The sequence below is a fragment of the Pinus tabuliformis genome, chromosome 5_2 (genome assembly GCF_031772625.1).
Source record: "Pinus tabuliformis cultivar Carrire ecotype Pingquan chromosome 5_2, CPIR1, whole genome shotgun sequence".
In the NCBI taxonomy this organism is placed as follows: domain Eukaryota; kingdom Viridiplantae; phylum Streptophyta; class Pinopsida; order Pinales; family Pinaceae; genus Pinus; species Pinus tabuliformis.
Window position 1 is genome coordinate 648,962,885 of NC_142306.1, and position 12,186 is coordinate 648,975,070.

At 43.2% G+C, this 12,186-nt stretch overlaps 1 protein-coding gene across 1 annotated transcript; it reads right to left on the bottom strand.

The window, feature by feature from the left end:
- Positions 1-402: 402 nt before the first annotated feature.
- LOC149160714 (uncharacterized) lies at positions 403-2,280 on the bottom strand. The gene has a single exon (XM_089436778.1). The coding sequence runs from the start codon at positions 2,154-2,156 to the stop codon at positions 726-728; it is 1,431 nt and encodes a 476-aa protein (XP_089292904.1). The 5' UTR covers positions 2,157-2,280; the 3' UTR covers positions 403-725.
- Between the last annotated feature and the right edge of the window lie 9,906 nt (positions 2,281-12,186).

Below are 12,186 nucleotides of genomic sequence, written 5' to 3' on the forward strand. Positions count from 1 at the left end.
CGTCATTTTACCAAAAACTTTTGACTAAAGTTTGTGCTTTTATTGCACAAAACAGAAAATATATGAATAAAATTTAAATTAAAAAAAAAAATTAAAAATTAAAAATTAAAAAAAAAAAAAATCTACTTAGATGTATACAAAACAAACAATCACTAGTAGGAAATATGTTACAGTCCCAGCTATTTAAATACAAGACAATTTGGATCTTTTTTCCATGATACTGGAAAGAATCATCTTTTCTTTAGGCAAATCCACTCTTAGTTCTATATCTCACATGTTGTGTGATGAATTGTAGAAAATATAGGCATAATGAGGAGGAGATCTCGCTGCAGCCTTACTGAATTACAACAACAATAGTAAAGTGTCAGATAAAGCATTTGACAAAAAAGGAAGAAGCAAAAGTTCTTTTTTTTCGTTCAACCTTCGAAACCTCTACATATACATGATGATTGATGATTTACATGATGGGGAAATTTCCAATTATGATATTCATGCACTACCGCTGAAATCAAGGAATTATTTCCCCTCCAGTTTCTGTGAAAGTTACCATCTGGATAAAAGCCATCGCGACTCTTGCATTTAGCAAGCGACCTGAATTCTACAAAATTAGCTTAGTGAGAAATGCATTTGGTGCATACATGCTATGACCTTACAGTCCTACAGTAAACTCAGCTGAATATACTATAGCAATAATGGATATGAATGTCAAATGGAAAACCAGCATCCTATGTGGCCTGTCTCACATCGTTTTCATGTAAAACATCTTCGAACAAATTGTCATCCAGAAGTTTCAAATCCTTAGCTTTCATTTCCGTCAAAAGATTGTGTACTTCTTTCTGTAGGCCTGATCTGCGACAAATCCTGATCAAATACTCATAGTTACTTGAATCTAAATTGGGATCAATTCCACTCTGCTGGATAAGGAATGAATGTGCTTCATCAAAACCTCTAGCTTCGAAGATACCGTCGAGAAGATAACCATAGGTAAGATACATAGGCGTAATCCCTTCTTCTTTCATTCGATCAAAGAGGTCAAGCGCGCCTTCAACTCTCCTTGTCTTGCAAGCAGCATAAATCAGTAAATCGTATGTAATTGCATCTGGTTTGCAGCCGTTATCAATCATGCTCCGAAGCACTTCAACTGCCTCTGCGAATCGTTTTCGATAACAAAGCTTGCTTAAAACGAGATTATAGGTGACTGAATCAGGAGGACAGCCTTTCATCTTCATCATTTCAAATACAAGCTTTACCTTATCCAGCTGGTCGTTCAGGCAGAAAAGTGTTATAAGTGGACGAAAAGTCACTGCTCTGGGAGCACAATCAGAACTTGACATCTTATCCAATATCCCTAAAGCTGCATTGGCGCGATTTTTTTCACAGAGAGCCGCAATAAGCATTTCATAAGCGTTTCTTCTGGGAGAAAGTTCCAACTTCTCAATGATTTCAGTGAGATTCTTCAGCATATCTGAATCATCATGCCAGACGGTCGCAAAGGAAAATGTTTTCGCAGAATAACTGCAACGTGCAGATGACATCTCTGCCAAAATCATCTGCAGGGTTTCAAAATCCTTAGAGCGGCCAAGAAGATTTACAAGCTCGTCATAGGTTGAAGTGTTATGCTTGAACCCTGGTTGTAGTTTGGCCCATTGGAAAAACCTCAGGACCGAGTTTGGGGAACTCGTTCTAACCATCACCGTCTTTACCAGATGTGGAGTTATCTGAATACCTAACTGAGTTAGGGTTTCTTCCATGTCTTCCTCGCCCTTATTAAGGACTTTACATATTTCTCTTCTAGCGTCCTCCAAATTCCATTTCTTTTTGTCTGGGATTTCGTTGGTTTTGTTCAATTCAGGCAAGGCGCCTTCTTCTTCGCTATTTTCGTCCTCGCCCGAGTCGACTGGAGTTTCATTACGGGTTTGAACCGTGGCTGATGCATCGGTTGAGTAAAAATTATGAGAGAAAATGAGTTCGTTAAAAGAAACAAAATGCTCACCATTTTTTAAGGTTCCGAGAGCAGTGGAATCCATATTTTGGTGCCATCGCGATGTTGCAGAGCTCCAACGTTTGTGGCGCAGCTTGGCTGTTGAAAACCCTCGCCTGATAGAAGCCAACCCTGCACACCGTAAATGAGCTGTGACCCGCATTGCAGAAGCCATGAGCTGAAGAGCGAGTAGTTGTGATCGAAGGTTTTCGGCGTTGGTGCGGAAAAGCAATGGGAGAATGGAGTTTTTAGGTGTTATGCCAGCCAGGGGTTTAAGGGATTAAGGGTTTGACAGTGTGGCTTGCAAAATCAACCTTTCAAATTGGTTAACCTTATAATGCGTAGAGTTTTGCAATGCTATAGGTCGTAATTGTTTGGGTTTTTTCATATTACCTTCCACACATTTAGAAGCATATGTTAGTTATTTATGCAAAGTTTTTTAAACTTTTTGGCAAATCTTTACACCGCTTATGGAAAAATAATTATGGTCTCGTTGGACATGCAAGATCAAAAATTCCATGGTCTTGTTTGACATGCAAGATCAAATTACTTAAGTTTTTCCCTATGTTTGAGAATTGTAAATATCAAAATTACAAAATAGCTTAATGTTATATTTGAGAGTCAAGTAATGATAAAGTCATTACCATTCATTGATTATAGTTTTTATATATTTTTTTGATACTTGTAAATTGCATTTGCTATGGAACAATTATTGATATGTATGAATCAATATGTAAAGAAAATTGGATATATTCTACATTCTTAGCCATGCTCCACATACAGTTAACACCATTACACCATCTTCAAACTATCTTCATACATATGTTGAAGATGTGTTATTGTTTATGATCCTCCTTGAGTTATACTATGTATGCTCTATGCTAGTGCGGAGATTATAAGTGCTTTCTTTTTTACCCAATGCATTATATGGGGAAGTTCATTTTTGCCCAACTAGCTAAAAGGGCAGGGCTTGTTCCCTCTAACACATGCAACAAATCTAGTTTCTAGTTGCTTTTATAACCACCCTTAACTTTGTTATGCCCACCTTTCTACTTCTCTAAATGCAAACAAGGGCTTTCCTTGCTTCGGGGCCTACATGGAGCTAATGAAAATTCACTTTTATGATGTATTGTGTTGAAGATGGAAGAATCTTTAACATAGAGGCTCACATTGAAGTTGGAAACATTCAATGGCTTCATCTTGGCTTTATTAATGCCCATTACAACTTCATATTAGCTCTGTTGGTTTATTGATGCTCACTACAACAACATGCCCCTTCAAAGATGTAACACCTCCTCCCCGACATTTACCCGCTTTGACAAGCCCTCCGAGTAAATGTGAAGTGATGTGTCACTCTGACATGACCCGACCTCCAAAGTCTAGTGAAGGAAGTGGGGCCTACAAACTTAAACCTTCCTCGCCTTCATAAGGGCCTACATACCACCCAGGAGCTACAGAACCACTCTAGGTGCCCAATCCTTGAGTTGGATTGCTTTTTCACTTACCTAGGCCCACAACTGCATACATGACAAGGGTAGAGTGTGGTTATAAACCTCCAACCACATGAAAAATCCTTCTTCCCTACAATTATATACCAAAATCTCTAGTTCAAATGAGAACAATGATCAATTACAATTACTACTGCAATGCTTGAAGCTCAATCTGCATTGCAATTATGATCTCCTAGTGACTCTGCTCTGGTCAATGTTGATTTGTGTAGTTTGGGAGGTACTCTAAGCCCTAGGGTTCATGGTTTGGATGGCAAAGCGCCACAAGGGTCACTTGTGGACTTGGAACCCAAGTATGGTGTTTTGCACCAAAATGTGTTTTGGGCATTTCTGGAAGCACATTTCTACATTTTATGGCATAAGACCATAAAGGGCAGAAAGGAGAATCCACCACTTCGAGAATCATCGAATTCTGAGTTGTAGAAGTGGAGATATGAATTTTTGAAGTTGTCATTAATATTTGGACAAGGACAAGTCATGTAAGCTTGAGGAATTCGTCCAAGAGACATGACTCTTCATCAAATTCGTGGAGCCCCTCATTTGTGTATAAATAGAGGGTGAAGGCAAGGTTAATTCTCATCCATTGTGTAACACACATCCTCAAGAAAAGAACTCGGTTAAGGAGAGAAGGGCACTCTAAAATTACTGCAGCAAAGGAGGAAGGGGCAATGTGGAGTTTAGGGTTCCTTCTAAGGTTTGTTTAAGGGCAAAGTTTGTTGGAAGGAATGTCGAGGTAGCTCCCTAGTGGGTTGAGGCAAAGGTAAGTATTTTAAGTCTATTTGGGCACTGTTTTGTGGACAAAATTCTATCATGTTGTTGGTCGTAAGCTACATGATTAATGTGTGTTAGGTCGCAGGCCATAGCACCATAGTAAGGTGTGTGTAGGGGCAGATTAAGGGTTGATATATGGCCAAGACAATTGCCTAATAGAAGAGGGGCCTCCTAAGGGTGTGTCGCAGTTTTCTAGAGGGTTGTTCAAGGATTGTTGGAGGAATTTAGGGTTGCAGCAATGTGCCCTAACCAAAACATTCAAGAACAACACTTGCAAACAAATTTGGAGAGCAGTGTTTGGTGTGTATTAGGTCAAAGAAGTTGACCAGATTTTGATTAGATTGTTGGGCAACCTGTGGGACACAATTTGGAGGCTTGATTGGGTGATCGTGAGCCTTCATCAATGTAGATCTTGTTGTGTAGTATTGGGTGCCATTGATCTGGTGGAGGGTAGTGTGTTGGCTACCCAAAGTAGCCCTAGATGAGCTATTTTGAAGTGACGAAGAGGAGCTAAAGGTTGGGTGAATATTGATGCCGAATTGCAGTACTTTGATGGATAAAAGTGACTGCTAGCCTGGCATATTGGATCTTGGGAATTGGCCAGCCTAGAGAGCAGATTGGATCAGCCCATGTACATGCAGTAGAAGTGACTTGCAACAGCATTAGGTGGCATCCCTCCTGGAGTCTCGATGTGTTTTCCTTTGAAGGATTAAGGGGCAGCTAGTGAGCAGTATGGGAGTGAAGGACTGGCAGGACAAGATATGACATAGAAGTTGCAGCAATGTTTGTCATTGTATCTTGTATACCATAGACTATTGTATTATTCAGATTTGGTTTAATATAACGAAGATTGGTGATTGTACAATATTGTACAATTTTGTTAAAAGTATGTATATTTGTGCATATGTGATTTATTGCTTTATATTTCCATTGTGAAAAGTAGTTTATGGTTGAGATTATTGGTTTGGACGCGTCAGTGATTTTAAGACTCTAACCTAGACCCAAGGTCATGGAAATTTAACATGGTACCAGAGCATGTCTGAGCTACTTTGGAAAGCAGTGAATTAGAGTTGTGCAATACAACGTGAGAGGGAGTTGGTCACATTGTAAGTGAAGGGCTCACTATAATGTCAAAGTTGCATGCAAGTCTTCGGTATGAGGATGGGTTGGAGGGGTTGTCCAACTATAGTCCTTGGAAGGAAAGGATCAAGTTGGTCTTGAAGGTCAACAAGATCTAGGAGTTCACCAAGAAAGGGATCAAGAAGCCAATTGACCCTAAGAAGTTGGAAATATATGAAGATTTGGATGTGAGGGCACAATTGATCATCCTAGATCGTGTGAAGGATGCCCTAATACCTCATTTGTCTAGGAAGAATAATGCACATGAGACGTGGATGGCTCTTCAAAATTTATTCCAGAATAAGAACGAGAATCGAGTATTGGTATTGAAGGATAAGTTGAAGTCCACCAAATGATAAAGGGTGAAAGCGTTACCTCGTATCTGACGAGATTGTCTCAAGTCAAAGATGAGCTTGCTACCATCGGTGTGACTATCTTAGATGGAGATATGGTAAGGATTACCTTGAAAGGGTTCACTGAGGAATAAAAGCCCTTAATTAAAGGGATCGTTGCCAGGGAGAAGCTTTTAGACTGGGATAGGTTGTAGGATGAATTCATTCAGGAAGAGTTGCAAGACGAGGATCTTCATCCAAAGAAGAAGTCTTTCGATGATAATGTGGCACTTGCAACACGAATGAATGGTAAGCACAAGAAGGACTTGAGTAAAGTCAAGTGTTTCAACTGTAGAGAGATGGGTCATTGTTTGTCGAGATATCTGATGAAGAAGAAGGGAGATGATGAGAAGAGGAAAGGTAAGCAAGTCGTCGATGTTGCTAATTCAGTTTAGATAGATGATCTCACCAGGAGATTGGAAGAGGAGAACTTTGCTATGATTTCTCATTTCTCGTGGAGTACTATCAATGAGGATGGATGGTACGTGGATAGTGGTGCGATGAAGCATATGACAGGGTCACAAGAGGTTTTTGGGACTCTAGCTGAATGGGACTCGAAGTTGCACATGGTGTTCGGCGACAAGAGTTAGTTAGAGATTCTAAGATTGAGAGTTATGCCATTTAGGATGGAGACATGACGTGTGATGCGGGTCCAAGATGTATTGTTTGTATTAGGACTTAGATATAGCATTATTTTTGTCTCAATGATCAAGAGGAAGGGTGTAAGGACCTGCAGTCCTTATGCGCACGCTCTAGCTTGAAGTGTGAGCTCAACCTTAGCATGCGAAGGCATTATGTTATAATGAAGTGCATAGGAGGGAAGAGCGACAAGTTTTTATATGCGTGGAGGCATGGGTTAAAACTTATGGAGGCTGACCTACGACTTGAAGCAAGTCGACGGGGTATTGCAATGGAGTGTGGGTACGTTAAGGCGTGGAGGATGAGTCGGCCGGGTAGGCTAACTCGCCCTGCCACCCATATAAACAAGACATGCGATGAGCTCATTTGGACCATTGCTCAACACAAGGAATTCACTCAACATGTGAAGAAGGTGCGCAGATCTAAGAGGTGGACGTAGCAAGAAGAAGGCGCAGATTTTGGTGATGCACTCATTCTTGGGCAAGGCTGCACGAAGGTAAACACACATCTTGGTTTTGGGTGAAGGGCGCGGGTAGAGGTCGCCCGCTGGTTGGAGAAGGGCATGCACGGGTGTGGCGCCCGGGTTGTGCGAAGGAGAGCCCGACGGTGAAGCGTAGGCGTGGGCGCCTGGTTTGTGCGACGACTTGGCACGGGTTCTTAGGTGACTCGGGTGAGCGCCCGCCCGTCGTGCAAGTGTGCACGGTGTGACTTTTGGTGAAGTGTTGAGATTTTGAATGGAGGTGCGACTCGTGCAGAGGCGCCCGTGTGTGGCGACTTGGAGGCACGCCCAAGTTGGGCAAACAACATGATCGTGCGACGAGGTGAACGAAGGGTTGGTGAGTCGTGCGGAGGCACCGACGAGCTAGGCAACCGAGTTTGCCGAAGATTGTAAAATTGGCTAAGTATGAAACTTGGTGTTTCCCAAGTATACTTGTAAAGCTTGTAACATTGAAGATTGTATAATATATTATTCGGGCAGACTCATTGTTCAGGGAGTTGCCCCTCCCTTTATACTGTGCAATTGTGTTCTCGTTTATAATTGCTGATGATAATGAATGTGTATGGGTGTTCATTGGTATAAAGGAAACATTAATAATACTTGGTTGTGAAACAAAAACTAAGTAGGAATAAGTGGTTAGGCGTAGTCCACGAACATAAGTATTGGTGAAAAGAAAGTGTTCGGTGGTGCCGCACCTCGCCTAGCATGGTTGAAAGACTACCGCAGGCTTGGGGGCGTGACAATTGGTATCAGAGCTAGTCTGAAGACTTGGAGGAGTCTTGCAAGAAGCTGGGTGAAGCAGGTGTGCATACACTTGACAATTAGTGACAATGAAGCAAGTACTTGTAGGTGAAGGAAGCTGTTTCACATACAAGTGGAACAAGAGCTGGTTCAGGTTGCAGTCATCTTGGTGAAGCTATTGGATGGTCAAAAATAGATAGCAAAGAAGAAGGAAGTTGTTATCAATGGCAGCTGAATCTCAGGTTGGGTCTAGTCACGGTGCAAAGGATGCTACTATGGCATTCATGGAAAAAGTATTGGAAAATATGGAGGACTTGGAAGCTTTCTAGACTAAGAAGATGAACTTGATCAAGAGAGATCAAGAGGCCAATTCAAAGATGAAAGAAGAGCTCGATGAACTCCGGACTCAACACAAGTACACCGATCTTATGTGTACACAACTTGAAGTAAGGGTCAAGGAAGTTGAAGAGGCAAGAGACCGGGGTCTTGCAAAGATCGTGGACTTGCGAAAATCTCTTGACGAAGCCAGAGATGAGATCGCGGTGTTGAAGAAGGGCGTGAGGCATAATTCAGGTGGAGGAGTGCCTCATGTGAAAGTCAAGGAACCAGAATCTTATGATGGTACAAGGAGTTCGAAGACTCTTGGAAACTTTCTATGGGACATGGAGCAATACTTGGAACGCTTGGATCTATCTGATGATGAGACGAAGGTTAAGATAGCTTCTCAGTTCTTGACAAAGGATGCTAAGATGTGGTGGCGAAGGAGGATGGATCAGATTGCCAATGGTAGTGCTGGTGACATTACTTCGTGGGACGAGATGAAGAAAGCTTTGCAAACCCATTTCATTCCTCAAGATGAAACGTGGGAAGCAAGGATGAAGATAAAGTTCATAAAGCAGACCGAGAACCTTCAGACATATCAACGGGAGTTTGTAAGTGCGGTTCTGGAACTTCCTGACATGGCGGAGAGGGACAAGGTGTTCAATTTCATTATTGGGTTGAAGCCTTGGGCACGCAATGAAGTGAAGAGGCAGAGGATTAGAACACTTGAGGAAGCTTTTGCTGCTGTGGACAGGTTGGTGGAGGATTATGATGAGACTTCTGGTGATAGGAAGAAGAAGTCTGATAAGCCGAAAGATAAGAAGAAGGAGTATGCTTCGAAATTGGATGATAATTTGAAGACAAAGAATGCCTTGAAGTGTTGGATATGTGTTGGACCACATACGGTGAAGAATTTTCCTTCTAGACCCAAAGTGGCTGCGATTGCACAGTCTAATGCGAAGAATGAAGAAGCTTCTATGGGGATGATGCAGATACTTGGTGTTGCTGCTGCTATAGAGGTTATCTCTCAGAGGGATCCTGAGAGGAACAGTTTGGAGTATGTTCGGATGAAGGTTGCGGGTGTTGATATACTCACTATGGTGGATAGTGGGGCTACTCACAACTTCATGGGAGAAGATACTGCGAGAAGAATTGGGTTGAAATTTGTACCGGTGAAGGCACAGATGAAGACAGTCAATTCTCCTCCTGATAGTATTCTTGGTGTAGCTGAAAAGGTGGACACAACACTAGGTGAATGGACAGGGAAGGTCGACTTCACTATAGTGCGGATAGATGACTACGAAGCTGTGCTGGGAATGGAATTCTTGAAACAATTCGATGCTATGATTGTTCCACATTTGAAGAGGCTGTACATTTACGATGGAAGGGAGGATGTACCCATTGGTGTACCAACCATTGGAGTGACAAAGCCTGATTGTAAGTTGGCAGTGATGCAAATGGAGGATTAGAAGCGCATGGAAGACATGAGCAAGTGGTTGTCTATTGTTGAGACAAAGCTTACCGAGTAGTCATTGGTCATCAGGACACTTTCAGATAATATCTTGGATTTGTCAAGAAGGCTAGAAGTGGTTGAGGATGATGATGATGATGAGGATGAGGCATATGTGAGGCCAAATGTCCGAGAGGAGGATCAGGTCACTTATCTACAAAGGATGGAGATAGAAGATCCTGACAGATGGAATGAGATGATTAGTGAGGGTGAGCCTTCAGGCTCTACTCCCTCCACATCTCCTTAGATGACGAAGAAGATGGGGCTCATTGTTAGCTGCTCATGGCAGTGAGTCTTTAAAATAGGTTGAGCAGGTATGACATATGATCCAGGGATGGCTTGGCATCAAGCATCATGACATGTTGCAGATGGGATGGAGTTCCATGGACTTGAACATGGGCGAGATTCTTGGTGAGTCCGGGATGTGGCAGAATCCGAGATAGACTGGTAAAGGCATAAGGATGTTCACTCTCATGGCTTGAGTGTGATAGTTGGATTAGCTACCCAACTAGTTCAAACATGGGGTTTGGAAGTGCACGGAGAGATGCTGGCATCAGGCAGACGAGGAGGACAGTTCACAAGATGAGGACGACACATGATGGAGATGGTAGTTCTACATATGTTGCAGGGATGTTTGCAGTATGTGGAGGAGTTGACATCATGGACCAAGGATGAGACAGATATTGATGATCTTGGTGGATGGCTACCAGGATGGTATGTTGTCGAGGACGACAACGACTTCAGGTGGAGGAGGATGTAAGGACCTACAGTCCTTATGCGAAGGCTCTGGCTTGAAGTGCGAGCTCGACCTTAGCATGTGAAGGCATTATGTTATAATGAAGTGCATAGGAGGGAAGAGCGACGAGTTTTTATATGCGTGGAGGCATGGGTTAAAACTTATGGAGGCCGACCTATGACTTGAAGCAAGCCGACAGGGTATTGCAATGGAGTGTGGGTGCGTTAAGGCGTGGAGGACGAGTCGGCCGGGTAGGCTAACTCGCCCTGCCACCCGTATAAACAAGAAATGCGATGAGCTCATTTGGACCATTGCTCAACACAAGGAACTCGCTCAACATGTGAAGAAGGTGCACAGATCTAAGAGGTGGACGCAGCAAGAAGAAGGCGCAGATTTTGGTGATGCGTCCGTTCTTGGGCAAGGCTGCACGAAGGTAAACACATATCTTGTTTTTGGGTGAAGGGCGCGGGTAGAGGTCATCTGCCGGTTGGAGAAGGGCGTGCATGGGTGTGGCACCCGAGTTGTGAGAAGGAGCACCCAATGGTGAAGCGTAGGCGTGGGCGCCCGGTTTGTGCAACGACTTGGCACGGGTTCTTGGGTGACTCAGGTGAGTGCCTGCCCGTCATGCAAGTGTGCATGGTGTGAATTTTGGTGAAGTTTTGAGATTGTGAACGGAGGTGCGACTCGTGCAGAGGCGCCCGTGTGTGGCAACTTCGAGGCACGCCCAAGTTGGGAAAACAACATGATCGTGCAACGAGGTGAGTGAAGGGTTGGTGAGTCGTGCGGCGACCGTGCGGAGGCACTGACGAGCTAGGCAACCTAGTTTGCCGAAGATTGTAAAATTGGCTAAGTATGAAACTTGGTGTTTCCCAAGTATACTTGTAAAGCTTGTAACATTAAAGATTGTATAATATATAATTTGGGCAGACTCATTGTTCAGGGAGTTGCCCCTTCCTTTATACCGTGCAATTGTGTTTGCGTTTATAATTGCTGATGATAATGAATGTGTATGGGTGTTCATTGGTATAAAGGAAACATTAATAATACTTGGTTGCGAAACACAAACTAAGTAGGAATAAGTGGTTAGGCATAGTCCACGAACATAAGTATTTGTGAAAAGAAAGTGTTCGGTGGTGCCGCACCTCGCCTAGCACGGTTGAAATACTACCGTAGGCTTGGGGGCATGACAAAGGGGTTCGAGTTCTTGTTCTAGGATGGGAAGGAAAGACTCAAGCTTAGAGGCTCTAAGTCTAATGGGATTGTACTAAGAGTTAGAGAGCATGGTCTCTACAGGTTGACGGGCAAGATTGTGGATCGTGGAAAGAAGCAGGTGCAGGTGCAGGCTTCATAGGAGCAAGTACAGGTTCCCAAAAAGAAGGTACACCTTCTCGAGAAGAAGGTCCATATACCAAAGACTCAAAGGGAGTCAAGTTCAAGAGGGAGCTTGCATGTTCAAAGGGAGACTCTACAGTGCAAGAAGAGCGCATCATCAGTAGGGAGCAAGGGTGATCCTACAACTGCCAAGAAGGAATCATGGAGAGAGTGGAAGACGTTACTGGAAAACAAGAAGAAGCAATATTCTTCTAGTGACAATGAAACTTCCGAGAAGGGCGTAGTTCACCGTACATGGATTGTTGTGATTATAAGTGCCAGGAGTTGGGCAAGTGTGGCAAGCAGTGATGATGATGACAAGTTACTTCCTAGTCTTGGAAGTACCTCCCTCACTAAGAGGGAGTGTTGATTTGTGTAGCTTAGGAGGTACTCCAAGCCCTAAGGTTCAGGGTTTGGAGGGAAAAGCACCACAAGGGTCACTTGTAGGCTTGGAACCCAAGTCTGGGGCTTTGCACCAAAATGTGTTTTGGGAATTTCCGTAAGTACATTTCTACATGTGATGGCATTAGAAGATACAGGGTGGAAAGGAGAATCCAACGCTTCAAGAATCGTCAAATTCTGAGTTGTAGAAGTGGAG

What these genes read in the sequence shown, in the direction of transcription:
- LOC149160714 (XM_089436778.1), bottom strand. Translation starts at nt 2,156, where the DNA reads ATGGCTTCTGCAATGCGGGTCACAGCTCATTTACGGTGTGCAGGGTTG.